The 26847-nt window shown below is 47.0% G+C and overlaps 3 protein-coding genes and 2 long non-coding RNA genes across 32 annotated transcripts in view; 3 read left to right on the top strand and 2 right to left on the bottom strand.

The window, feature by feature from the left end:
* TSN (translin) lies at positions 1–7258 on the bottom strand. The gene is made up of 6 exons (XM_027725633.2): positions 7065–7258; positions 6886–6979; positions 3369–3465; positions 2453–2568; positions 1891–1970; positions 1–1545 (listed from the first exon to the last, which is right to left on the bottom strand). The coding sequence occupies exons 1-6, from the start codon at positions 7128–7130 to the stop codon at positions 1309–1311; spliced, it is 690 nt and encodes a 229-aa protein (XP_027581434.1). The 5' UTR covers positions 7131–7258; the 3' UTR covers positions 1–1308.
* Positions 7259–7416: 158 nt separating this feature from the next.
* On the top strand, positions 7417–11931 carry NIFK (nucleolar protein interacting with the FHA domain of MKI67). Its single transcript, XM_027725611.2, has 6 exons — positions 7417–7569; positions 7699–7824; positions 8518–8626; positions 9304–9515; positions 10047–10127; positions 11348–11931. Exons 1-6 carry the CDS (start codon positions 7453–7455, stop codon positions 11522–11524), a joined length of 822 nt encoding a protein of 273 aa, XP_027581412.2. The 5' UTR covers positions 7417–7452; the 3' UTR covers positions 11525–11931.
* A 4897-nt stretch (positions 11932–16828) lies between these two features.
* On the top strand, positions 16829–20987 carry LOC120323350. Its single transcript, XR_005563702.1, has 3 exons — positions 16829–18148; positions 18895–18943; positions 19685–20987. It is a non-coding gene; the product is annotated as an uncharacterized LOC120323350 (long non-coding RNA).
* LOC120323347 lies at positions 20963–23309 on the bottom strand. Its single transcript, XR_005563701.1, has 2 exons — positions 23112–23309; positions 20963–22145 (listed from the first exon to the last, which is right to left on the bottom strand). It is a non-coding gene; the product is annotated as an uncharacterized LOC120323347 (long non-coding RNA).
* A 213-nt stretch (positions 23310–23522) lies between these two features.
* Positions 23523–26847, top strand: part of CLASP1 (cytoplasmic linker associated protein 1) — a 174512-nt gene continuing 171187 nt past the window's right edge. For 13 of the 28 annotated variants that reach the window (XM_039381730.1, XM_039381652.1, XM_039381663.1 and 10 more), the window contains exon 1: positions 23524–23659. The gene's annotated coding sequence lies outside the window, so the exon portion shown is untranslated. Of the gene's footprint in view, positions 23660–26847 lie in introns of all 28 variants that reach the window. The other 15 variants (XM_039381692.1, XM_027725608.2, XM_027725607.2 and 12 more) reach the window with 3 other exon arrangements.

Below are 26847 nucleotides of genomic sequence, written 5' to 3'. Positions count from 1 at the left end.
TACCAAATGGCCAAAATCAAAGAACACATTTTATTGGCCAAAATAACCAAGAAATCATTTTCTTCCAATAAACAAATAAACCCCCCTAACTGAAACCATGGTAAATCTTTGCTAACAAACTGAAACACTAACAAACCCCACATAAACTTTACTGTTTATGTTCATCCTCTGGAAGTATTACTCCTCCTACAGAAGTTATTTGTTCTCCTTAACCCTCCTGCACCACCAGAAGTAGGAGAATGGAAAAACTCATTCAGGAAAGGAAAAGAGAAAAAGCACACTGGGAGCCATGAGTCTTTCCACTTACACAGGTGAAAGAGGCTGTTGGTGTTTGCAAACACCTTACATGCAATTACCTGAAACTAGTAATTTGCCCTTTTCTCAAGATACAAACATTTTACTACACAAACTATAGTTTTGGGGTTTTTTTAACCTCAGGACAAGGGTACAGTTGTGGCCTGTACAGGTTGTTACAACTCAGATGCTTCTCTATTCAGAAATCTTGGAAGTTAAAAAAAACATTAAAAAATTGGTTAGACTGAGTTCTTGAGGCAAATGATCATATTCAAACTCAGCATTTACTCATGTCAGTAAAAAAAATATCAGATAGAGAAAGCAGGCCTTTGAGAAAACCTTGCTCTCCATGGTAACTGAAATCTTGGAGGAAAGATAAAAATGAGAGAGAGAGAAAGAGAGAGATGTGCCAGACACCAGTTCCAATGGAGGAATTCTCAGGAATATTTTCACTAATTTCTCAATTAAGGGGGATACATTAACAGAAACCATTTAAAAAGATCTGGTTAGTAAACGGTTATGCAAATCTGTTCAACTTACCTAGGTGAAAATTTAAGAAACAAAAAGGAAAAAAAAAAAAGTCTTAAAAAAAAGTAGATATTTACACACTGTGTTTTTTAAAACATCCTGTGTATCTGCACTGAGGTGTGTGCTGTGCACACGCCTTTGAAGGTGTGTGAGCAGTCACAGCCACAGCACCTCACTGCCGGAGCAGGGAAGCTACACTACAGAACTAATGGGAATCAGCTCATGGGAGTTACTGACTATTGCTGCTGTGCACTGAACAGCACCGTGTGTCTGACAGGGGAATTCCACTGGAAACAGAGAGCCTCCTGCCCTAATTTAGACATGATTTTACAAAACATCTAACACCTGTACCACACCTTTTGTAAGAAAATAGAGAGCAGCTTTGAGCTGCAGTTCTTCTAAACTACTGTAGGAAGGCTTCACTAGATACTTCCTAAATTGGCAACCATATGAGGTAATCGATGATGCTGTTCAAAGGAGCATCCTTCATTTCTCTCCACCTGCACCAACTGTGGCCTCCTTATTGAGTCCTCTGATCGACAAGTCATAAACCACTTCCTCGATCTTCTTGACATCGTATTTCAGGCCATCGTAGCGTTTCCTCAGAGAGTCGTTCTTCAGGTTGAGGAGACGGAAACCAGAATCCAGCTCGTTGATAAAGGTTGAGATGCGGAGAGGGCGGGAATAGTCACCGGCTGTGACACTGTTCACTGCCAGCCTGGCCTGTGAGAGGAGACACACCGGAGAACGTTGGCAGAGCACCCACCCAAATCACATCACTGTCCCCATCAGCTGCTTTACCAAATGAAGCACCTGTTTTCAGGCAGTCAGATTATTTATACTTAGATCTACCTTTTTGCTGACCATAACTCTGGATTTTCAATCAAATGACTAATGTAAATCTTAAAAGTATCAGTGAGGAACATGCAGAGAAGCATCTTGCTAGAAGTTCAGATCAAGGTGGTGTGTATCAGAACTTCCAGAACAATTTGGGAAAGCTAAAAAATACATTACTTTGGGTTTTTACGTCAGTTTCAATCCAAAAACATGCATGAATATCTTCCTTACCAGCTCACTGGCGAGAGTTAATACACCAGAAAGATAGTCTTCAATGTCCAGGTGAAAGCCCCGCTCTCGATCAGCTTCAACTGAGACAAAAACAGAGTGGTGATCAGGTGATTCTGAGCATGACCAAAACCCAGCCAGCTGAAATCGCATTTGTTTACTGGAGATAATTTGAAATATCAAATTTATGAAATATTATTACAAAATAAAAGTCAGCATTTTCCTGTATGTATGATGAAATTACTGCCTCTCCTCAGCATTTTTATTCAGCATCTTGTACGTCCTCAAGTGGCAGTGCAAGAGGTTATAATCAATCCAAGAGAATAACTGAATTTACATCAATATACAAGATGTATTTTCCTTATGTTTTTTCAAATCTTTTGCTCCGTGGTGACGCAATTCTTTTATGGCAAAGAATTTAATGTTTTCCACCCTTTTTGAACACTAAAAGCAAAAAGTTAAAAAAGTAAGCTCACATCTTTGTGCTACTCCTTTGGTAGATTCACACAGTTTGAATGGATGGCCTTCATTGATGGAGAATTTATTAATTACAAGATTAACTTACTCCCAAGTATTTCTGCAACAGCTTCTCGAGTCACTAATGTTTCTGACTCCAAGTAGACTACGAACGCTGCCAGAAACACCAACCGCTGAAGCACAAACCTCCAGTGCTCATGAAATCTGCAGAAGAAACACCAAGTGAAGGTATAAATAAGTGATGTCTGTTACTGGAGCATTAGGCAACAGGCACACATTATGTGTGCATTGTGTTTTCTACCTTTACACAGCATTTTGCAGTGTTCTGGGCTTAACAAAATGACACCAGCTGAAAACCATCTCCTTGGCACCCCAGAACTCTCATCCCCAGGTTACCAGCCAGACACTCGCATTTGCTTGTCCCTCTCACACACCTAACTCGGCTCCCAGTTTTCCAGGTTGTGGTGCCCACAGACAGTCAAGGCTTTCCCTCCCACCTTCTCTCAGCAGATCTGAGCTGACAAGATCCTTGTTCTTTGAAATGTTCTTGCCAGACACTGTCCCCTTCTGGCAGCAACAAAACACACAGGTGACAAGTTCATTTAGTGTCTGCACGACCAAACAGCCATTTCATGACAGATTTAGAGCTCTGCTTCCAGAAATGTCCCAAACCGAACAACTTAACTGAAATTAAGGGAGCAGCAAATGCCTAGCTCCCAGATACAAGATAATCAATTTCTTCAGCTTTCTTTTTTTTTTTAAGAAATTTTCTAGAAAAATAATTTAATACTGAGTATTCTTAGTGAAAAGTTATAGTGTTTGAGCAAAAGCATTTTTTTATCTATGCTGACAAAAACCTCATACTTGTCTATCACGATTTACTTTTCAAAGAGAAAGAAGCATTCAGCCCATACACCTTTAAATCATTATTCCATAGCAATGATGCCAAATGCCCAGGTAATTCCCATATATATCTGTGTCTGGCTGGGTGTGATCCTGCGCACCTGTAATACTGATCAGCAGGAAATTTGGTCTTCAGAGACTCCATCTGTGTCCTCACCGTACTAAAGTGCTCACGAGCCTTCTGACATTTCTTTGGGACTGAAAAAGAAACAGCACAGCATTCAGGGAATGAGTATATTCAGGAAATGGATACTTGACAGGGACCAGGGGTTTGTAAGCAAAGTTTTCTAGTGTAGACAGTGCCATTTGTGCTTCTTCATTGTCCAAGACAGGCTACTGAGCCTCGGAATCCATCTAAGAAGTATTTCTTGTCACACCATGAACCACAGAGGTAAAGGAGAAAGACTCCTGAGTTCCAGGCTGTCTGATCTGCTCTGGGCCTTCTGAGTCATACAGTCAATGGAACAGCAACTTTTCTTTCTCTACATTAAAATCTTATCCTATTTTTTTCTTATCAATCAGAGTTAGGTTATGTGAGGTGTAACATCCCTCCAGGTAATTGCATTTCCTGCTTTTTAATGATGTATTTGCAGAAACTGGGTTTCAGTCTGTCCAATGTTACCCTCTGCAGAGCAGCGATCTCTTTCCATACCACCCACTGCCACCTCTCGTTTGCCAGCAGGAGTTACAGCCACGCTGCACCCGCAGCACCAGCGACCGACCAGAGGAGTTAGACCAGAACTTCTTAACTGCAGCCCTCTCACAAATCCTGGCCACGGACCAAGGAAGGCCAAAGATCAACCTGACAGGTTCTCCTGCACGTGTAAAAGCCAGGATTATTCACGCAAGATCCATAGAAGCTAAACCTGAAAGCTGTGATGGTTTTTATCAAACAAGCCCTAGTAGATGTCACTTAAGTGTGTTTATAAAATTTCTTTCAGTTAATAAAACATAATTTCTGTTTAAAGAAAAAAGGGATGGAGAATAACATGGGAAAAAATAAAAGCTTCAGGAAGCAGAAGGTGTGAGTGCTCTGTGTGGCAGCCAGGATGAAAGACCCATGTGAAGCTCACAGATAGCTAAGGGCTGCCTCTGTTGTGAGCTGTCACATAGCCAGGGGGGACAGAGTAAGGAACACATTTGCATTTTGGCTTCTACCACAGGAAACCTGTGACAAAAATAAACAATTAACTGTAAAATTAACTGTAAAGGTTTAGACAGAAGTGCCCAATGATAGACACATAACCCCCAAATTCAAACTATCCTTGTACAGGTATCACCCCCGGTGTTGCTGTTTTGAGAGCAAAGACACTGAGGTGGCTGTCAGGCTCTGGAGACCCTGCTTGTCACCCTGGCTGACATCAGCTACCAGCAGGCTTACACTGCCCTGGGCAACTTTCTGAGCAGTTCTCAAACTCCATTTTGGACAGGGAGCCAAGGAAGCTTATGCAAGATGTCCTTTTAAAAGCCCCTGGCTGGTATGGGGAACTGTCCTCCATCAAACTTCCAACTGTGCCATGTTTCTATTGACAGAACTCACGCCACTGCTTACCCTTAGGACAGATTGCTCGTGCAAACCCTTCCCTGTTCTCACTGACTCTCTGTTGTTTCCCTGAGTTTTCATCACTCCCCCTCAGTTGATGATGCAGGAATAAACAAAGGAAGCAGGAGGCTGCAGGAGGAAGGAAATCTTCTCCCACTTACACTGGCACAAGGAACAACTGGCAAAACGGCTTCTGCTGGAGCTGCACCAACTGCAGCTGCAATTCAGAGCAACACAGCTGCAGTTACTCAGCATTAGAAGCTCTGTCACCTGTGAATTTGCAGTAATTAATAGTATTTTTGACCTTTTTATTATTAGTTTGTATATTTTATTTATAATTTAATATTTTTCTAGTTCAACATAGTTTATTAATAGTGTTAATAGTTTTCCTTACATCTTGGAATAAATAAGTGTAAGGCTAAAAATCTTCATGTTACAAAGTACAACTAGAACTCTGCTGCAATGAGAATAACTCTCTCTTTCATAGTTACAGGAGTCACTGTTTATCCCTTTTTAATCTCCTAATCATTCTAGTTTCTTAGTAAAAACACAGTACTGACTCAAACAACAAGATGCTGCAGGAAGCCAAACAGACATTTAAGGTACTTACACTGCAGAACTACAGGTACTATCAAATAAAACTGTAGTCTGAGCATGTGACATCTGACAGGTGCTGTTCTCCCGTAACAATGCTTCTGTTAATTTGCATTCTATTATCAATCTAAACATTTATTAACTTTCTTTACTACAATGGTAACTGATGACAAACTGACAGGTCTGTTACTGTGAGTTAACTCCTAACCTATTAAGCATGAATTCATTATTTTTGATATTACAAGAACTATAAACTGAGGCTTTGGGTTTTTGGCTTGGGTTGGAGGCTTTTGGTTTTGTTCTTTTTTTTTTCTTCAACTACTCCAAATCTCTTCTCAAATTCTGCAAGTTCCAGGACCAGCTCTGTCCAGGAATTAAAATTAAATGCTGGAAAACAGCCCCTGAAGTTGTCATCCACATAACATCCATGGGTTTTCACAGCTTATAAAACTGTCTGCTTGTCTAAATAACCAATCAGCAGTTCTGACTTCCAGCACTGCCAGATTTCCCAAGCAGGTAGAACTTGCACTTGACAGCATAGGTCAAACCTCAAGTGTTGCTAAACACAGACCCTCTCTGAGGCCAGAGGAATTCCAGGCCTCCAGCTCCAGGAGGAGTGTCCTGGTGAACATCAGGCTGAAAACAACCAGTCAGCTCTGCAGGTGAATAAAACAGCACCTGGGGAGGCTTGTTCTATTCACCTTCGGAGGGTGGCCTGCCCAAATTCCTCTCAAGAGTTTCCAGCGAAGTCAGAATAGTTGCTTCTTCTCAGGAAATGCTGACTAGAAAAAAAAATGCTTTTAAGTCACATATGTAAGTTTATTCCAGTAGTTTCACCAGTAAGCTGAGAAACGGGGGAGCTGAAAGAGCACATTTGACACCGGCAGTGCTGCTCTCCTGGCCTGGAGGAAACGGGCTGGCCCTGAAACATTCTGTCAAACATCTTAAAGCAAATTTGGACTGAGAGTCTGGAACCAGGCTAGGCACGACCCAAACCTCAAAACCAGCAGAACAATTCCTGCTGCCACCCAAACATGCAGCAAGGACAGCTCCTGCTTTTTCAGCCTTTGCAAATTCCATTTGTATTTTGCAACATTAGGTAGATTTTACACACACACAGAATCTGTTTTCTACAAATCAGATTAAAGCCCAGCCCCTTCCCAGTCTACCCTGAGCACCCTCAGAGCTTTCAGGACCGCAGCTTTTTGGGATGTGGGGTGAACGGGTGGGAAGAGGACACTGATACAAAGGCCCAACGAGTGATGATAGAACAATCCATGCGCACGTCACTTAGAGGGATACCCAAGAGCCAGTTCAGCATCCCAGGAAGTAAACACCTAGAAAAGAACACGTTGCTCTGCACTGAGATGGGAGCAGAGAAAAAGAGAGAACGGTGCTCCCTAGGGCTGAACGGCAACTTTGCTACTTGTCTGGCTTGAAACCCTCCCCTCGCGGCCCGGGGCAGGCGGAGCGGCACTCACTGTGCTGGAAGCCGGGTCCCTGGTGCACGCCCTGCAGCAGCGTCAGGATCTCCCGCGCCGTCTGCTCCAGCGCCTGCACCACCTTCCGGATCTCCTGCGGGCACAGCGCGCCGTCAGCCGCGCCACCGCCCCAGCCCCTCCCGGCGCCCGCCCCGGCCCTCTCCCGTGCCCCCCGGCACCTCTCGGATGTCCTGGTCCTGGCCGAGCGCTCCCTGCAGCGCCGCGAACATGTCGCTCACCGACATGGCGGTGCCGCCTCTCCCGCCCGCGGGGCCTCCCGCCGCCCCGCGCGCCGCCTCAGCGCCCGCGACGGGCTGCCCGCGCACCGCCTGAACGGCCCGAGCAGCCGGGAGGGGCGGCTCGGGCGCGCTGCCCGACCCAGGGAGAGAACTGGTGTCCCCAGTCGCTGGCCCTGGCGGTGCTCGTGTCCGTGCCCGTGCCCGCGTCTCGGAGCGGCGGGGCCGGGCCGGTCCCGGCGGGGCCGCGCGAGGGCCTCGTTGCTGGGAGACGGCATCCGGCCGCGCGGTGCCGGCGCGAGGGCAGTGACGTCCTTCCGGCGGAGGCAGCATGGCGGCCACGGCGGCTGAGGCCGTGAAGGCCCCGCCGCTCCTGGCGCTGGAGCCGCGGCTGCAGCGCGAGTTCCAGCAGAAGGTGCAGCGGTCCCGCAACAAGCGGGCGGCCAAGGTGAGTGGCGCGGCGCAGCGGGGCGGGGGTGGCGCGGCGGGTCCCTTCCCGGTCTGACGCGGCCGGTCCCTTCCCGGTCTGACGCGGCCGGTCCCTTCCCGGTCTGACGCGGCCGCACTGTGCCCGCAGGAGGAGCTGACGCCCGGCGTGGTGTTCGTGGGGCACCTCCCGCGGGGCCTCTGCGAGCCGCAGCTCCGCGAGTACTTCGGGCAGTTCGGGACGGTGACGCGGCTCCGGCTCTCCAGGAGTAAGAAGGTGAGTGAGAAACTGCGGCTGCCGCTCGAGCCGGGCCGGGGCGCGGCGGAGCCCTCACACCCGGTCGCCGGCGGCTGGGCCGGGCGGGCTCTGTAACACCCGGGCTCCCTCCTTGCGCCAGCGGCCGCGCCCGGAGGCTCCTCCGCAGCCCCCTCCGCCCGTGCCACACGTGGAGCGCGGTGTTCCCGGCAGCGCCGGGCTCTGCCCCCGACCGAGCACGGGCGGCTCGGCCGCGACTCCTGCGGCCCATTTTCCGTAAGTAAATTCTCTCCTGTGGGGGATGTTGCCAGAGCGCACCAGTTCGAGAGACGACGCGAAACGTCACGATTCCGCTTTAGGTTTCTTGTTGCTTTGTGTTCAGTTATTCTTCTCGTTTCTGGATTTGCTATCATGTTATGAGGGTGCTGTATAAGCTTGGTAACAACCACAGAACAGTAGCCATGAGGGGCAGATGTGTTTTTTAACAAGTATGTGCTGGTGAGCTGTCTATTTCATGTACAAACATGTATTTTACAAATAACGTAATACCAATTTAGGCCTAAACCTGGTGCTTTTTATTATTTCACTGAACTTTTCGAAATTACTTGTGTTTAGCTGGTAAGGGGTTATGACTTTGGAAGAATAAAATAATTTTGATAGAGCTTTTCAGGTACCAAAGCATTGTTTCAGGTTTGTCTCTGTCGTCACTCACAGACTGGAGGCAGCAAGGGCTACGCATTTATAGAGTTTGAGTGTGATGACGTGGCCAAGATTGTTGCAGACACAATGAACAACTACCTGTTTTCTGAAAGACTGCTCAAGTGTAAGTATAAGCTGAAGTGTAAGTCCTCTAATCTGGAAAGGAAATTCAGAGGTATTTCCCTTATTTTTTTTCAGACTGTTCATAGAACCTTAGGGGTTTTTTGTGAAGTTTTTTCCCAGAAGTATTTTCTGTGGGACTAAGCCTGCCTTCCTTCCTTTCTTTTCGTCATGCATAAAGAAGATTCTCTGCAGTCCTTTGGTCACCATTGCTGTTTTTTCCTCTGGGCTGATAATGCTCACAGTGTGATTCTGTAACCTGAAATCTCAGGGAATGGTGGGGTTTGCTGTGGAGGCATCAAATGTGGAAATTCCTTGTTGTTTGTAACTGTTGCAGCTGTTGTCTGTAAGGTCAGACATAAGGGGCTTTTTTGATTACAAGATTAATGAAATCAGTGAGTTTCTCAGACATGGTGACAGTAACACTTGCTTTGTAAAGGATTATGAGCTGTGTGTTGTTGTAAAACAATTATCTGTGATTTCTCTGGGTGAAACCGAAGTGTTCTTTCCATCCATCCTTCATCAGTTCTCCCAGTGACTGAGTGCTCAGTTACATGTTCTGTGTTGATAAGATGCTGCACCACTGACAGTGTTGTCACAAGGAGTGAGCGGCGTTGTGTGGGTGTGTCTGGGGAGAAGGGGAGCTCTGCCGTGACCTCCTGTCCCGTGTTTGTGGTGCAGGTCAGTTCTTACCTCCTGAAAGGGTCCATGAGGACCTCTTCAAAGGCTGTGACAAAATATTCCGGAAGCCTTCCCAGCCGGCGGTCCGGCGGTACAACAGAATCCGCTCCCTGGTGGAGAAGGCCAGGATGACACAGCGCCTGCTGCGGAAGGAGAGGCTCTTACGGAAGAGGCTGGCTGAAAAGGGGCTCGATTATGACTTCCCAGGATTTGTAAGTTTGGCACCATTTCCATGAGTGTTTTGTGCAAAATGCGTTTCTAGGGCTGTGCTAAGTACAAGAAGATCACCTGTCTTGTGTGGAACTGGCAAAAGTCCTGGAGCCTCGGGGAGGTACAACCATTTAGACATTCTGTGGCTTAATACTGGAGTGCAGTTCACTGGAGAGCAGCAGGGGCTTTGCCTGAGCCCTGTGGGAGGCTTTGGCAGGGTGGAGTTTGAAGGCAGGTCCCAAGCCCAGAGCTTCCATCCATAGATGGATCCCATAACCGGGATGTCACTCCTCTGCAGAGGGCTTGGGTCAAGTGCTTGAGTTGTAAGCAATGCTGTATAACATGGTGTGTTTTTAAAATGCTCAGGAGCGGCTTTTCTTGTGTTGCTTTGGGTGTTTTTGTTCAAACCAGATCACCTCTGTGTCAGTCAATCTATTTACTGTAACAAAGAAACCTGTGGACTGTTAAGTAACTGTTTGCAACTTCACACAAGGAAGTCTGTAGTGATCCACCTGATCTGTCTTACTTCCTAGGCTACGCAGGCCCTTTGCAAAGAGAGGAAAAAAGTTAAAACATCCAAGAAATCAAAACTGAACATTTCTTTGACCAGCCAGGTAAGACGGACTGACTAGTCCTGGTGGTGTCCAGTACCACACTCCACCATTCACACCAGGGCAGATGTTTCAAGTCTGCAACTGGCATCTCCATCTTGAAATCAAAAACCTTGACATTGTTTGCTTGAGAGATTTTTGTGCCAGTAGCTCCTTCGAGATATATTAACACTCTTGAACAAGGGAGGGCGGTTGAATCATCTCGGTTCTTTCTCCCGTGGGAGTGTTCAGCAGCAAGGGCTTCTGCTCAGCATCTTGTAACCAGCAATGCCCATCCCATGGTGCCCCCAGGTAGTGGTGGGTCTGCTGTCAAACTTGGCTGTTCAGCACTCACTCTGCTGGGGACAGGCACCTGTACACCACCTACACCTGTGCTTTAACCTGTATGAAATGATCTTGCTGGTATCCTGCTGTTGGTCTGCCCTATGTTACAGTGCCAGCCTGTTTTGGTGAAAAGGAAGTTGAATTGTTAACACAGTCTAGTGCAGTGTGTCCCCATTTACATACTGTGCTGTCCCTTCTACCCCGTGCTATTCAGACATGGTATTTGATGTTTTGGAAACAAATGCCAGCTAAGAGCAGCATTAGGATGAAAGGGAAATTCAGGTCATCAGGACTGAGATTTGGGATACTGACAGTCTAAAAAGGTCTGTAAGATTTTGTTTCATCACTGTTGTGAGTTGGTTTTGGTTTTTGGTTTTGTTTTTTTTTTATTTTGAATGTTGCTGGATTTACTTGTAATAATTGGGACATGGCTGATTGTGAGGAATAACTTGTACATTCTGTCAGCTGAGTTCTGAGGTCTTACTGAGATAACGAAGCTGGGATGTTTCAGCTCTGCTGGGGGCTTGATTGTGGAATTTCGGTATGCCAGTCTCAGATATACTTCCCCCCATCACCCTGATTCTTTTCCTCTTGGCTTTCATGGTGCTTTGAGTCAGGAGATACAAAGCTTAGAAAGCAAATGTGCATAATGACTTGTTAGAAAATGTAAATTAATTTACATTTGCCTTGTACATACACTTTTTTGAAGGTGACACTTTTGTCTGAAGAAATAATATCTAAAAAAATAGCTGGTTATTTAAAAAACCCCACAATTTTCCTTAACATGTGGAAATTCTGAAGGAAAGGTGGACTGAGATGCCTTGTGGTACCACAGGAGCAGTGACAACTTTCTCTGGAAGGTGGCTTTGCAGTGAATCATGTTTTTCTGATCTCTTCAGGATCCTACTCCAGTCTGTACTCCTGCAGTGCTCGAGCGCCGGAAAGCTGCTCAGGTGGATGATGATGCAGAGGATGATGAAGTAACTCTCCGACTGCCCCCTGCCAGTGTTAAGAACGCTGTGCAGAAGCCAAAGAAGCAGCCAAGGAAAAGACCGAACCTGAATATACAGAAATAGACTTAAAATTTTAGGGGCTATAGCCATGTTTTCCCTCAACTTCAAAACTGTTGAGGTGGACCTTCTAGTGGTTCTGCTGCCCTGGCTCTGTTCATCCTGACTAGACTGTTTTAGTCTTTCCTAGGCAAGGACTGTTCACAAGTCCTCCCCCTCTGCTGTAGCCATCAGAAGACCTATGGCCTTCTCTGCCTTTGAAGATTTTCTTGACTTTGTGCTCACAAGTGCCCGTGCTGTGACATGGCTACAGTCGTGCCGGAACCTTCAGTTAATTTTGTAACTTGACTCTAGCGCTCACTGTTTGGAAAGAAAATGTGAGGCTGTCCATTCAGAGTTTGCTGAGGAAAGCAAATGTATCTTAGATTTATAATTAATGACAGGTTATTAAAAAAAAACCCATTTTTCAACTTTGTTGGCTCTGGTAGTGGTTCTTCTGTTTAACCCACTGTCTGTGTTTCATGTTAGTTCTCACATTTTGGACAAATACAGGGCAAGAGATTTTTTTTTTTTCCCCCAGGAGGAAGACATTCTATGAATTTCATCTCCTGTTTGTGATTAGTCAAGATCTGCCTGTACTGTCCAGGGCAGAAGTAGAATACCACACTGCCTGAGCAAGCAGTGCCTTTCAGCCCTACTTTCAGCAATGCCTGGGAAACTGCCTTTGCCAGAATATGGAGTGGTTGCAGAGAGCTTGGAAAGGCCTTGGATTAGGAAGATGGGGAGAAGAGACAGAGTCGGATGGCTCAAGTCACTCACACTCAAGATTCCCATTCCTTTCACTGTGCAGGCCAAAGATCAGTGTTTGAGCGTTCCCTGCTGCGGAGGACACAGGGTGACAGAGCTGGTGGCTGGTGGCTCAGCCAGAGTCACGTTCATTCCTCACCCACTTCTGTGAAAGACATTTCACTCTGCAGAGGTCCCAGGTGGCACCTGCTGACGTACTGCTTTACCTCGGGGCTGGCCATGCAAAGGTAGCTCCGGGGTTTTGTGTGCCACAGATGTGCTGTTGCCTGGTTCAGAAAATATTCAAGGACCTGTGAAGTGTGGCTGCTTTTAGGAGGACTTCTTGCTGCGCTGTAGAGAGGAGCAAACAGTGACAACTAGCTTAGATAAAGCTGTTCTTAGAGTGAGCCAGGCTCTGAGAAGATGCATCAGTAATCAGAGCAGTCTGGGTTCTATTGGCAGTTCTGTTGTCCCTGCAGCACCTTGTCCCTGCATTTTAGTTTCACTGCCTGCATGAAACAAGGGTATCTTCTGCTTCAGGGGGCAATAAGCACATTGCAATATTGCAATAAACATCTGGGTGGGTGAACCAGGAGTGGGAAGGCAGGTTTACACTCAGAGAACTGAGTGTAGCTTTTTGTTCTGCATTAAGATTTATTTTTGTTCCAGCTAGCTTGTCACAGAGCTGATGGCAGATATCCAGTCCTGTTTGAAAAGGCAGTTTGACTGTGAACTTAGAATTTGGATTTTATTGCAAATCTGAGACCTGTAGAAATTCCAGTTTGGGTTCTCTGGCACCTACTTAGCCATGATCTTTTGTTGTCTGAGATTAAACACTCTCTGCTGCTGTTGGCTGCAGGTCAGGTTTGGCAGAAGGTTTCAGAGGAAAGCCCAGGTGATAATAACTGGCTGCTCAGGTAGGTGGCTGGCACTAATTCCCTGGCTATTTTAAGACTGGAGTCCTGGCAGAGGAGGACAAATCTAAACCATTGGCCTGGCTAATCCTGACCTATCCAGCCTGATCACTTGAATAATTGTGAGGTTATAACCTTCTCTTGGTGACTTGAATTAGACCATTCTCCGTTGTCACCCTAAACTGTCGAGGAAGCCACTTGGGTGAGTGTGCCTTTATATCAAACACTTGTCACATTGGGCATGCCAGAGAAATCAGTTCACCAGCCCACTGGTTGTGGACACTCCTTACCTTTTAATAGAGTGTTGCTGTGTACATCTGCAGGCTTTCTTCCCTCTGCATTGTTTGATGTGAAACAGGCAGTGCTTGCACCTCAAATCTGTGGAAAATACATCCTCAGCTAAGATGTGAGATACACGGGATCAGAATAATTGGCAGAAATTGCTTATCTGTTCGTAACAGATGTGCAGCTCTGCAAGAACTTCTAGCTTGACATCATACAGCTGAGAGCAGCAGAAAAAAAAGCAATTTCTTTTAAAATCCATGTTCCTAACTTTGTGTTGGGCAAATAAAGATGGCTGTTGGGTCAGGAAGAACTAGAAATATGGCTGGACTTTCTCCTGCCGGGAGCTGAATCTCTCGGGCACAGCCTGACACCGGGGGGCAGCATGCCTCAGCTGTGAACTTATGCTGCAGGACAAGGTTTCCTGGGAAATGACGTCTGGCTGTATGAAGAAACCCATCTTGTCCAGGCAGTTTGGAGTGACTGGCTGCGTTGGTGTGACTCATGTGTCTCTAACAAGGTTTAAGAACATATGAGAAACCTGGTATGGATCTTAATCAAATATGTCCATTTCTGTGGTGCTACTCCTTCCTAGGCTGTTGAGTTAAAGCTGCTCTTAAGAGAACTTAAGTTTATCTAGAGTAACTTCTCCAGTGCAGTTCCATGTTCACCAAAGCCTGAGCATCCCCCTTCCTATGCTTCCCAATCCAACCCTTTGGCCTGCATTTTGAACCCAGAGTTGCATTGTTCCTACTTTGCTTTTGTTGCTGTGCTCCTCTCTGTGCCCACTGTTCTGCCCCTGCTGTGTCCACTTGTGGCTCTCTTCTGTGTTTGACTCAGTGGATTCTTTTCATGCCACTTGCAGTGCCAGGGCTATCCTGTCTGGCTGCATGAGCTTCCAGGGGCTTTGGCTTCTGCAGGTCTCTTGGACAGGTTTGTTCCTTTAAGCCAATACCCTGGCTGCTGCTGACTCTCCATGTTCACATAGCAGTGTGAGCCTTGCTGGGAAGACGTTCAAGAAAGCTGTGCTTACAATAAGGTTGCTTCCTGCTGTAATTTTCCTTTCCCTTCCTTTTGTTTGTTCATCTTCCTTCAATTGAGATCAGCTTAGATGGCAGTTCTGAAAAGCAAGGAAACAAAATTCTGTTTTGTTTGAGTAAAGCACAACAATATCCAGGCTACAGCAAGGAACTCTGGGCAGAAGGGCAGCTTTTCTTGGTGATAGGTTCTGTTTTTAGGCTGCCTGTGTTATTAATATACTGCTGTCCAGGGAGATGTACGTAAGCAGAAATTCAGACACCTGATACTTGCCAAACATAGTTTCCATAGCAAGTGGACAGACATGCTGTGTCATGAGTTATGCCTCAATGCCTGCACTGATTTTATTTTCTCATCTCTGCAGTCGTTTGATCATTCATCTTGGACAAACACAAACCTCCCGGCCACTGATTTTAGGGCAGGCTCTGAGTTGTTTTTACTGGGATGCTAGGAGTGTTGGGGCTGTGGGTTCAAGGCATGACTTGCAAGTTCTCTGCCTCTCAGTAATGAATGAGCTGTTTTGCTGAACGCTTACGTATGTATTACTGTTTTCAAGCTTCAAAAACACGTGCTAGCCAAGTCTGCTAATTTGCACTCATTTATTACAATTTCTCTGTTTTGCAGGAGGGGGAGCTGGTTTTAAGAGTGCTTAGTATTTCCCAGCACATGAAGTACTGGAAGTATAAGAAATATGGGGGTTGGGGAGGGTGGGGGAGAAAAGCAGAATTGGCTGCGAGATAGAGGGGAGAAAGGAATGATGAAGCCAATGTTCACCTCTCAAGAAAAAGGCACTGGTGCATTAGCAATGTTAGACTGCTCAAAATTAAAGATGCAGTTTTATATTTCCTTATTTGTTTTGCCTGTCAGATGTGCTGTGGGATGCCCAGGCTGCACAGAGCATAAGGAGTGTGCTGCAACCACGGCCCAAGTGCTGGTGCTTGCTCATGATCAGAGTGGAGGAGCAGAGCAGGCTGGGCAAGTGACACTTGCTCTTGCCAGTATCAAGCCTGTTTGCTTGCATACCTGGCTTTTCAAAAGGCTGCAGCCCTGAGGAACAAGGCTAAAACCTGCCTGCAAATAGCTCATGGTGCAAGGGAGGACTTGGGCATGGCTCTGAGGGGTGACACACTCTCAAGTAACGCACCAGCGAGGCAGAGGGTAGCTCTAGCAAATTCCCCCTCTCCCAGCTTTCCCTTTGGAGTGTTGGGATGTTTGGTTCTCACTTTGCTGTGGGATGCAGCTGCCTGGGGTAGGGCTGTGCTGTGTGAGGTGCTGTGCACATCCCTGCCCTGGGCAGGGTGTTGCAGGTGAAAGCCGGACATGCAAGTAACAGGAGTAGAGTGAATGTGATGTCCATTATGTGTTTTCCAGGAATACCCATGAGTCCTCTTGGACCAGGCTCCTTCATTGTCCAAGACACTGTTCAAATACATCCTGTTTTCCTGAGTTTACGATCTAACCCCCAAATTCTTGAAATGTTCAACTCTAGGCAGCAATAATCTGCACCTTCTTAGCCAGAGATATGTTGGGGACCACCCCAGGGTGCTGCTGGAACAGTGGGGAGGCCATTCTGAGCTGCTGCCTGGCATGGCTAATGCAGGCACATCCCTCCCTGCCAAAGGCCAGCAGCTGTCAGAGCAAGCTGAAGAAATGGCTAACTGTGTGAATGAGAATTCTTAAAGTGAAACACTTTCTCCCATGCAGGGTGCAGCAAGGCCTCTCATCACTTCTCCCACCCAGCATTAATTAAGCATATGGCAGGGGCAGAGATCTTGACTGTCCTGGGAGCCTTGGACTAGTTGTGGCCAGTAATCATGTGGCTCTTCTGTGCTGGCAAAGGATAAACTACACAGAAGCTCCTACATAAATCTTGGCTCTGAATGAGGAAGAAAATGCTGGTTTATAATTATCTTCAAATTTGTTGCTGAAGAGAGCAGGCAGGGTTGGGAGGATGAACACTGCAGGACTATGAGACAGTAAGGCACTGGGGTCACTTCCTTTCCCTGGTTGTACATTTGACCCTGCACTTGACCCATTACATAGAGCCTAGGGCCTGGCCTGGATTTGAAACTTGTTGTTTTAAAGAACAGGAAGGAGAAAAAAAATCTGGTTTTTATCGTCGTGGTTTTGGAAAGCCCTGTTTTTTTCTGTGCATTTTTCCAGTGCTGACTGAGAGGAGGCTTGGTGAGCAGGTACAGACCTGGAAATCAGGCTGCTTGCTCTGCAGTGTGGCGTTGCTGCCAGTTTCCCACAAGGGCTTGCACAAACCCAGCAAGTTTGCATGTGTGTTGTTTTTTTAAAAAAAAGCAGAGAAGTAAGTTGCTTCTGTCAGGGTGGCTTCGCAAGGCTGAAAGCATTGCACCATTTTGAGAGTGAAGGCAGTACTTTGCCTCTCGCTCCTGTACTCAGTTACTGTTTCTCACAGAAGGCAACCTGCAGTGGGGGTGAGCAGAGTATGTGCCAGCTGTGCAGCAGCAGCACAGCTACTTTGTTGCCTGTAGCATTTTTATTTCTGTTGATGTGAGAGCTGGAAGGGATCGGGTGTGATTTTCAGGTGCTGGGCTATGTTTGCAGGTCTGCCTGTTACAAGGGCTGCGTTCATCTGCCCAGACACAATGGGCAGAGGAAATGTAAGACAAATCTATAAGGCTTTTCCCTCAGCTATCCCACACAAAGATGTGGTGGTTGCAATTTATTAACTGGACATTGCTTAAAGTGCATTCTATTGAATTGTATCCTGAAAAACAAATTCCAGGTTTGGAGCTGCTGGAGCTTTGTGACTGGTCTGGCCAGAGCTATGCAAGTGCAAGGGACTAGTTTGAGAGTCATCACGGATTCTCCTAAGGCAAACCTGTCTGTTGGTGTAATGTCAGTGCAACCAGATGAATCACAGCCCAAGTTTTTATGCTGAGAACTACTAGCTCAGCTTTTTTTCCCCATCAGCTCATAATTTTACAAGATGAAATCCCACCGTGTTAATATATAGTATAGAATCAATCAGTTGGTTGTTAAGACTCATTTGGAGTTGGTGATTTGGACAATTGGTTTTGGGTGAGCTGCCAGTGTATGTTTGCTGTGTTGCCATTCAATGTCAACCCTCCCATTGCATTCTGTAAGAGCTTCCATTAATTTCAGTAGAAATCTGCATTTGGGGTGAAGGGTGACCTAATCTTTAGAATGGATCTTAATCCACTTAGCCTTTCTTGCAAAGCTCAGCGTTTTTTCCTTGTCAGGAGCAGACTGCATTCCTAACCTTGATGTGTCACTTTCCAGTTGGCTTAATATTTGGGTGAGGATAAAAAGGAAATGTTGTTCAAAGATTAAAAGAACCCATGCTGCTAAGGTATGTGCACGTGTGATATGCAAGTATAAAAAAAAAGAAGATATGAGCATAATTGTGTTTGGGTGGTGGAAACAAGGTATAATAACATCAGCAGATGACTATGGAAAACAAGTACAGGAAGAGGTAAATCCATTTGAAACAGTGTAAATGGGAAATTATGAGGGAAGAGGAAATGGGGCTGAAATGTTGTTTAATGTAAATTTAAGTGCAAGACAAAAATAGGACTCTTGTAAGTTTGACCTGTAAACGTCTCTTCCCAGGGGCCTGAGGGCAGCCAGGAAAAATACAGTCTCTGATACAAATACAAGACCTAGTGCCCATGCCTTGGTAAGACCAGAGATCATCTTCTAGGCTACTGCATTAATTCTAATGCAGCTCAGAAATGGTGGAAAATTGTTGCCAGTAGCCTGTGTTCAGTTTTGGGGGGTTTAAGCTCAGGCTCTGGTCACAAAACAAAGAATTCCACAATTAACACTAATTGGTACCTTCCTTGATGTTTTGGTCAGGGAGAATGAACTGTTCCCTGCCTCCCTGGAGGCAGTCACTCCAGGTCAGGGGAAGAGGCCCATGGGGATGTTGCCTGGCTCACAGGACCTTCATGCCAATGGGAAATCTCTAATCAAACCCAAATCACACTTCATGAAGACGACCTGCTTTGTACGTGATGTTTCTCCTTGGGTGGCCAAATGTCTGCAAGAAGTGAACACACGCAGACGTGCCCATGTGCACACGATGAGCCTTGAAGCCATTTGCTCACGTCCCTTTAATCAAAACCTCCTGCTTTTGCATTTTCTTTTCTGTTTGGTGACTGAAGCGCAGCTTCATGTGCCTTCACGTGGGAGTTAAGTGGGTCAGTGGGATGCTTTGTTCGTGGCAGCTCTCACGTGGAAAAAGTCCGATGCAAAACGCTGAGGCTTGGCAGGAAAGTGCCAATTAAAGATAGCGGTGGAGGAGCACATTGTGTGAGCTGAAAGTGCTCAAATCTGGGGCTGTGACAATTGTCATATGCAAAGGAAAGAATGAAGAATTACTAAATTTGATGTTGATCTGAAGTACTGTTTCCCTGTTTCCAGTGTTTGTTCTCACACAGTATGGATGAGGAGTTCGTTCCCTGTTTCACAGGTGAGTGGTAGAAGAGATGAGTCACACAAGGAGCCTGTGCCAGAGTGGGTGGGATCAACAGCACTCAGAAGCTGGGTACCTGGGCTTCTCCTTGTGTTGGCCCGTGGTATTTATCTGCCAGCAGCAGTCCAGCCTTCTCCTTAGCACTGCACAAGTCTGTTCAGATGATGTGTTCAGGGGATTTAAGTGCCAGGAGATGGCAAAGGGAGAGATGCAATGCTACATCAAGTCAAGTGAAGCTGTTCTCCCCCTCAGCCATGCAAGTAGTCAAGTTGGGACAGCACATAAAGGAAATGTGGCTTTCTAAGTCTGCGTGGTGGTGTGCTAAACTCTAGAGAAGCAACTCAGGGACAGCCAGGTTTTGATGCTGCTGTCCTCTGCTGACATGGGCAGCTACATCATCATACTGTCATTCTTAAATAAACACATTTCTCCTTGGAGCACTTGGCCCTCAGATTCCTGAGAAGATTTTGTGCAAAAGGGCCCTGAAGAAAGGGGGAAGACAGATCACTCAGCCATAGTCTGTGTTTCTGCTGAAATAGAGCCAGTCCATCCCTCTACTTCCCACTAGTTCTGTTTTATTGATGGGTTTTTGTTTGAAAGAGCAATGTGGGTAATTGAAAGCTAGTCTTACATTTCTTTATTTTAAAAAGCTTTCTGACTTTGATTTGCCCTTACTTAAAAGCTTTCTGTGCCCTTGCTGCAGATGTCCCTAAGTTCATCTCGTGTTTCACCCCGCAGGTGGACTTGTTTAGCACGTGTATAGGCATACACCTGCTCAACAAGCAGGGAACAAAGTACTTTGCAGGTGGACTGATTAGAGAGATACATGCTGCCTCACTGGGAATAGTACCCTCTCAGGAGACAGATGTTCCTACCTTTCTGTTGCACTAGTCTGATTTGGAGATCTGTGTATGAGACAGGTAAGTAAACGGATATCTTTCAGAAATGAGAGTATAGTAAAAAGTATCCTTTTTTAGAGATGCTATGTATAAGGGTATTGCCAAATGCCTGCTGTTGAGCCACTGGTACTGAAGGCCTTGTCAAGAAGTCACATGTGATGGTAGCAGTTCCTCCAGTGGTTACTGCTGTTTCCTTCATTTAGAGAGTCCTTTCTGCACCCCAGGATAAATCCCCAAGGACTGGTTAGCAATAGCATAGTTGTTACCTAACAATAACTTTGGGGAATCTGAATTATCCCTGCAGATTGGATTCCATCCAGAAGCTTAGATCTGGTTGCCCTTGGGGTATCCTGATGTGCCTTCATGGTGGGTTTCCACTGAGAGCCATCACAGGCAATGGATGTGCAGATCTATCATAGGTGTGCTGGAACTAAAGCAGATGGATATCCCTGGGAAAGTCAATGGACTGTGCAGGGTAATCAAGAACCTCATCTGAGCAGAACTGAAGAATACTGAGATTAATGTTAAGAAACCTGAAGGGCAAGAATCAGAACAACGCCTTCACCTCCTTTTTAAAAAATTTGAAGAAAGCTTTCAAGCTACAATGTATTTTGGACTTCTTTTTCCAATGAAAATGAGGCTTATGTGATCAGTCTGTCTGTCTGCTCCTATTCAGCTGTCAGGCTAGCCCCCTCCTTTTTCCTTCTCAACATTTAGGGGGGAGGAAAGAATCTCAAGTTTCATGAGAACTGGAAGAGAGAAATAATCATTGCCAGCCTCAGGGGAAGGCAGGAGGGGAGCTCAGGCATGGTATGATCCCTTTGGCAGAAGGCTGCCCTTCGACGTGCATGTGTACACAGCCGTGGATAACCACACACTGTGCTGCCTGTGTCCCCTTGGAGGGGACTGTCACAGGAAGGTAGGGCTGCTGAGAGAACAGGGCAGATTAGAGGGACAAAACCCACAGATCTGTGGGAAACTAAGCATCATTGGTGCTACTGCTCATGGAACAATTTGGTTATCTTAAATATAGGCAGAAACTGTTCTAAAAGTCTTTGCAGGGAGCCAAGGAAACAGTCACATAATAACAGGAAAAAAAATCAAAACATTAGAGCTATTAGGTGACAAATTTATTTCTGTGCACAGACTTTACCTGTTTTATAATAAAAATGTGAAGAAAACACATAGAAAAGGATTGTGTCCACAATCTTTTTGTTAATTGCACAGTGAGGAAGCTTTTAAGTTTTGTGCAGTTGTCCCCTAAGTCTTGCAACAAAAAAGAAAATAAAAAAACATATTTTCTATGCAAGTGTTATCTAGGAGGGGAGGAAAAAATACTTAAAAACTACACCAGATGTATTTCTCAGCATTTCTTTATGAAGGTTTAGGCTGTTGGTCACTGCCAAACAGTGACCGTAAAATCACCAAAAGTAAGAATCTGTGAAGAAAAGGCAAACATACAATTATATCAGAAGGAATATTAGGAAATTTCCAAAGTAAATGCCTCTGTATTGCAATACTGAAGAGAAAGAATTCACAGCAAATGTGATACACAATTATTGACTTCTTCCTAAAATGAAATTAAATATTGCTTATCGTAATTCAGCTAACTTAGAACTATTCAGTCTTTATCTAATTTTCTTGCTCAAAATGGATTGTGATGGTATTTTGGGAACAGAGGGAACTATCTAGTGTCTGAGAGAACTTTGCCTGTAGTTGTAGCAGATCCAGCTGAAGTGGAAGGATTATTGGTCCTTTATTAATGTACCTGTGACCTCTGTCATCAGCTGCAGTTGGGAGACTGCACAGAATCACAGAATCATAGAATCAGCCGGGTTGGAAGAGACCTCTGAGATCATCAAGTCTGACCCTTGATCCAGTACCGCTGCAGTAGTGCAAAATGAGAGCAGGGAAAACAACTGGAGTCCTGGTTGCAGAACTGCCAAATGAGGGAGGGAAAGCACTCGGCACAGGGACTGTGCCTCCTCTGGGTGCAGAGCGATGGTAACGTGGGGACTGGGAAACCACAATAGGTGAAGCAGAGCTGTTGCATCTCTACTGTGGGTAGTGCTTAGCCAGTTAGGGCTCTCAGGAGATTAGCTACTGCCTGGGGGTGAGAACCATGGTAATTTCTAAAGCTGGTTTGTAATCACCTGCTTTCAGTTTACCCAGAGCTGGCATCCTTTTAAGCACTAATATCCCCAGCTTTCTCTTGACATCTGTGCAGCCTTTTCCAGAACTGACATGCAGCCTTGCCGATGGCTTCGCTCAAAGCAGCAGTTTATGTATTGCTCTCGAACCTGAGGGAGGAAAGGAACAAATTACAAAATCTAGGATTATTTGGAGAGGGCTTGCCAAAAACAATTTCTGTGCCAAAATTGTGAGCCAAGGAGAAGGGCATTATTATTTCAAGAAGTTGTGAATGAAAATGAACCATTTGTTCCACATACAGCTCTCCCCTATGAACTGTTTTAATGGCTCAGACTACAGGCTTGTTAGGAACCACAATGTCACCTGGGGAGGTCAGCTGCAGAGGACGAGCACAGTGGTGGTTCAAGGGAAGATGGAGGTTCATTCCCTACAACACCACGAAAGCAGCAGTCATGAGCCCAGGCAGGAAGATCGTCAAACGTGTCTTGGCATAGAACCTCTGCACAGGGCATTTGTTTCCCATTCTCACCTCAGTTACATAGTGGTGGCACTGCAACTCATTCCATGTAGGAGAAAGATTTAGTTGTTTTTGAATACAGGTTTTTAACTAAGGCTGGGCAAAGCAGAGACATGTGGAGCTCCTGGAGCATCCAGAGGGTCCAGTGGAGAGCAACAAATGTGATTAAGGGACTAGAGCATCTCTCTTATGAGGAAAGGCTGAGAGTTGGGCCTCTTCAGCCTTGAGAAGACTGAGAGGGGACCTCATCAATGTGTATCTAAAGTGGGAGGCAGTTTCAAGAGGATGGATCAGGTTCTACTCGGGGGTGCCAAGGAATAGGACAAGAGGCAACAGGGAGAAACTGATGCACAGCGAATTCCACCTGAATATGAGGAAGAACTTCTCTATCGTGTGAGTGACTGTGCACTGGTACAGATTGCCCAGAGAGGCTCTGGAGTCTCTCTCACTGGAGACATTCCAGAACCGTCTGGATGCAATCCTGGATGCCATGTGCTCTGGGATCACCCTGCTCGAGCAGGAAGGTTGGGCCAGATGACCCCCTGTGGTCCCTTCCAACCTGCCGCATTCGATGATTCTGTGGAACAGTTTCCCTCACCGGGGATCACTAGAGGATGGCAGTGCCCTGGTACGCAGCCGCGCGGCAGCGCCGAGCCCTCACGCTATCGCCAATTCTTTGCAAAGCATTTGAGCTTCTCGGCGGTCGGACCCAGGAGCCAGGGGCACGGCACTGCCTGGAGCCGCCCTCGGGGGCCGATCAGGCGGGACGGAGCTCTGGCACTCCCGGGAACACACGTCCCCGCGCCCCCCGGTCCCGGCGCTGCCGCCGGGCGGTATCTCCATGGCGACCGGGCGCGCGCGGTAACGGCCCACCCCCGCGCATGCGCAGGGCGCGCGCTGACCTCACCGCGGCACCGGGGCCCGCAGGGCGGCGCCGCGCCGGCGCGCGGGGCGGGGCGGGGCGGGCGCGGGCGGCGCGTGCGCGGTGGGCCCCCTATTCTTCCCGTGGCGAACGGGGCGCGCGCGCGGCCATGGAGCGGAGCGGGCGCCGCCGCCGCCGGCTCTGAGCGGAGGGAGCGACAGCGGGAGCGACGGACGGCGACAGCGGGACAGCGGGACAGCCTCCGCCCGGCCCGCGCCCCGCAGGTACCGCCCGCGCCCGCGTCGCGGCGGCCCGCGGGGAGAAGCGCGGCCGCGGGCGCTTTGTGTGCGGTGCCGCCGCCGGGTGACCGCGGGATGCGCGGGGCGGGGCCGGCCCGCCCGCGGCACCGTGCGGGAGCAGCGCGGGGCCGGCTCTCCCGGCGAGAGCAGGGCAGGGCAGGGCGGTTCGGCGGGACCGGCGGTGCGGGGGCTGCCGGGCCCTGCGCGGGGCCGCCCAGCACCGGCAGGGCCGGGGGTCTCCGGGGAGGGTCCCTCGGGAACAGACAGCTGGGCGAGGGGAGGGAGGCGCGGCCGTGCTGATCTCGCCGAGCGGCACCGGGCTCTGCCGACGCTTGGGGCTGCTGTGCCTCCAGCAGCATCCTGTGGGTTGGGTGGGCTCGGCCCTGGAGCTTGGCCCCTTTGTGCACGTGCCGTGCTCTCCTTTCATTTCTGGGAGCGTTTTTAATGGGAATTGGGCGAGGACTGTGAGTTTGTGCGTGTGCGAAGAGGTGGCTTCATCGTTAGGCAGATCCTGCAGAAACGCTTCAGAGAGCTACTCGGTCTGAGTAAATACAATGTTATGCATGTTGCAGGCCTGTGTGGGCTCTGATTAAGGTATTTTTAATGTTATATGTCTAAAGATATCTGTGAGGAAGGGGAAGGCTGGTCCCTTCCCCAGCCCCTTGCACAGCCACTTGAGAAGGGTGTGGGAAACTGAGGTAGGATGACAAGCTCGGGGTTGTATGGGAAGCCTGTGCTGGAGTAGCGCAGAGGCTTCCCAGATGTGAGGGTTGTTCTGAGCACTGGATTCTCTGTCCCTTGTGGACTTATTTCATAAGTCAGTGTTTAGTAGAGGAGACAAGGGTTAAGTAAAGAAGTATGTGCCAAGCCAGTGTTGATAAAGCAGGGATGTGGTCTCCAGCCCAGTACTTGTGCCAGCATCAGAGGCAAATTTGTCATAGCCCAATTTGCTGCTGAACACTGCAGCTCGTTTCTCTGCATCTTTTGAGCAGTTGTATCTCTGTCGCACGCTCCTCTTGGTGCCACCTGGGTGCTGTTGAAGACAAACCAAACTATTTTCGCTTGATACCTGGAGACACAGATCCACCATTTAGCTCAGCAGAGCTCAGATTAGTTCTTGGGAAGGTGTTGGAAGTGCAGGTGTTTGCTTCTGTCTGGGATTCTGAATCGGATTTAAGAGGTTTGCAGCTGTAGAGGGGATATGTTTGAGAACTCACAATAGAGGTGAGCTTTCTCTAGAGCAAAGGACTCCACTCAAGTGCAGGATAGAACTGCAGTACTGTCATATTCAGGGTCTCCCTTATCATGGCAACATTGCTCAGTGTGTGGAACAAGCCTTTGTTCTGCGGTCCTGGGCTTGGCAAAGTCCAGCCTTTGCTGGTTTTCTCTATTGAACCCTGTCAGTGGGACTGAAACCTGAAAGTTACAAGAGGGACAGAGGAATGACATGTCACCATGGGTGATCCTCTCTGTGTTTCTTAATTTTTAATTATTGCTTAATTTTTTTTTTAAATTGCTGCCAACATAGGTTTGTTGTTTTTTCTTGCACTGATGCCTGCAACATTCCTGTGAAGTCCTTAGAATTGATCAAACAGCTTCAAAAGTTTCTGTTTCAAGAAGAAAAATGCCATGAAGTTATATGCTTTGGCCTTGCTTCACTTGGCTGATAACATGAAGTGTTAAAAGTGAGAGAGCAGCATGCTTGGGAGATGGACATGTTTCTCTAGTTCACGTGACATTCCCTAGAAGGACAATTGCAGAGAATGCCTACGAGAGAATGAGCTGGTCCTCCAGTCATCTTTGAAGTTCTTTAGGAATGTTAAATTTATGATACAACTAAAGTGTTAAGAAAATTGTATATTTAAACAGCAAAACTGAAACGATTTATCTGTTTCTCCTATGTGTTAGTCAGTCTTTCTCTGTCCATTGGGCAGTTTGTTCAGGGCTGTTGGTTATTAAAAGATGAGAGCTGACAGCAAGTCTGGACACTTGTGTAATGATTTACAACATTACAGTGGAGGACGAGGACAAGATCTCCTCAACAACCTTTGTGTCTAGGCAGGTCAGAATAAGTTTCAAGAGGCTGGACGTGAAATGTTCAGATGGATAAAGTAGTGACTTTCCCCGCATGTACCTTTCCACTTCAGTGTTCCTGCAGGTTTTTGTGAGAGGTGTCTTTGAAGTGTGTGGACTGCCATTACAGGTCCCTTCTGGCCTCAGATGACTTTGGATCAGGCTCATGTGTCACCCTGAGCCTCTCATTATCTCAGGCCTTGCCTAGACTAGGGATGGAAATGTTGTTGGTGTGCCTCTGGATGGGGCTTGCTGCTGTTAACGCCTCCTTGGCTGGCAGTTGTGATTGAAGCTTCCCCCTGGATTCTGACAGTGCCAGCGCACCTTCCAGCAGCCTTTGCCAGTGCATAAGAGAAAATGCTGGCAAGTGTATAAAGGTCCCTCACCTGAGTGAATAAAATAGGCTGTTCTTGTCTATTAATTTCTTCAGATGTGACTTTAGTAAATTATAAGCAGTCTGACTGAGGGAAGGTGTTTGCTTCTTTCCTTGACAAAAGGTTGATGTTGTGTCCGTGTTGTGCAGAACAGCATTAACTTTACCCCACTGTTTAATGGCATCCATTTCATGTTGCTCTTTGCTCCGTTGCTTCATTTTCATCACCCTGTACAGTGTTGAAGTTTGCATTATGTGTTTCTTTCAAGCTCACTCAGTGCTTTGGATATTGTCCATTGGACCAACCTGTTACCAGTTCTCAAAGCTGTCTGAAAGCCTGATGTGAGCTAGTTATGAGCTTTGCACTGTGGGATACTGAGGAGCTAAACAAATACACGTTCTTTGGCATTCTGCACTGCACTGGTGTCTGGCTCTGTCACACACGTGAGAGCTCACTTTCTCCTCTCTTTGGCAACACTAGCATTCTTACACCAAAACCCCAAATAAACTGCATGGAGTTGTAACTGTTAAACTTACAGGAGGGCAACAAATGGATTTTGTGGTCTGAGAGGCTACTGGTGCTCCCCAAGAGATTTAATCTCAGCTCATGTGTTTGAGTTCATCTGGTTTCCTGTTCTGTTCCTTAACCAAATCTCTGCATGTCTGGCTCTGCAAGGAGGGAGATGTCCATTCTGCATCTAAAAACAAGGATGCCAAATAGGAGCCG

This window comes from Pipra filicauda, unplaced genomic scaffold (genome assembly GCF_003945595.2).
Source record: "Pipra filicauda isolate LSUMZ 115617 unplaced genomic scaffold, ASM394559v2 scaffold10_size6260569_pilon, whole genome shotgun sequence".
Lineage (NCBI taxonomy): Eukaryota > Metazoa > Chordata > Aves > Passeriformes > Pipridae > Pipra > Pipra filicauda.
The sequence above is the reverse complement of the archived record's forward strand: the minus strand, read 5'-3'. Positions and strand labels throughout refer to the sequence as shown.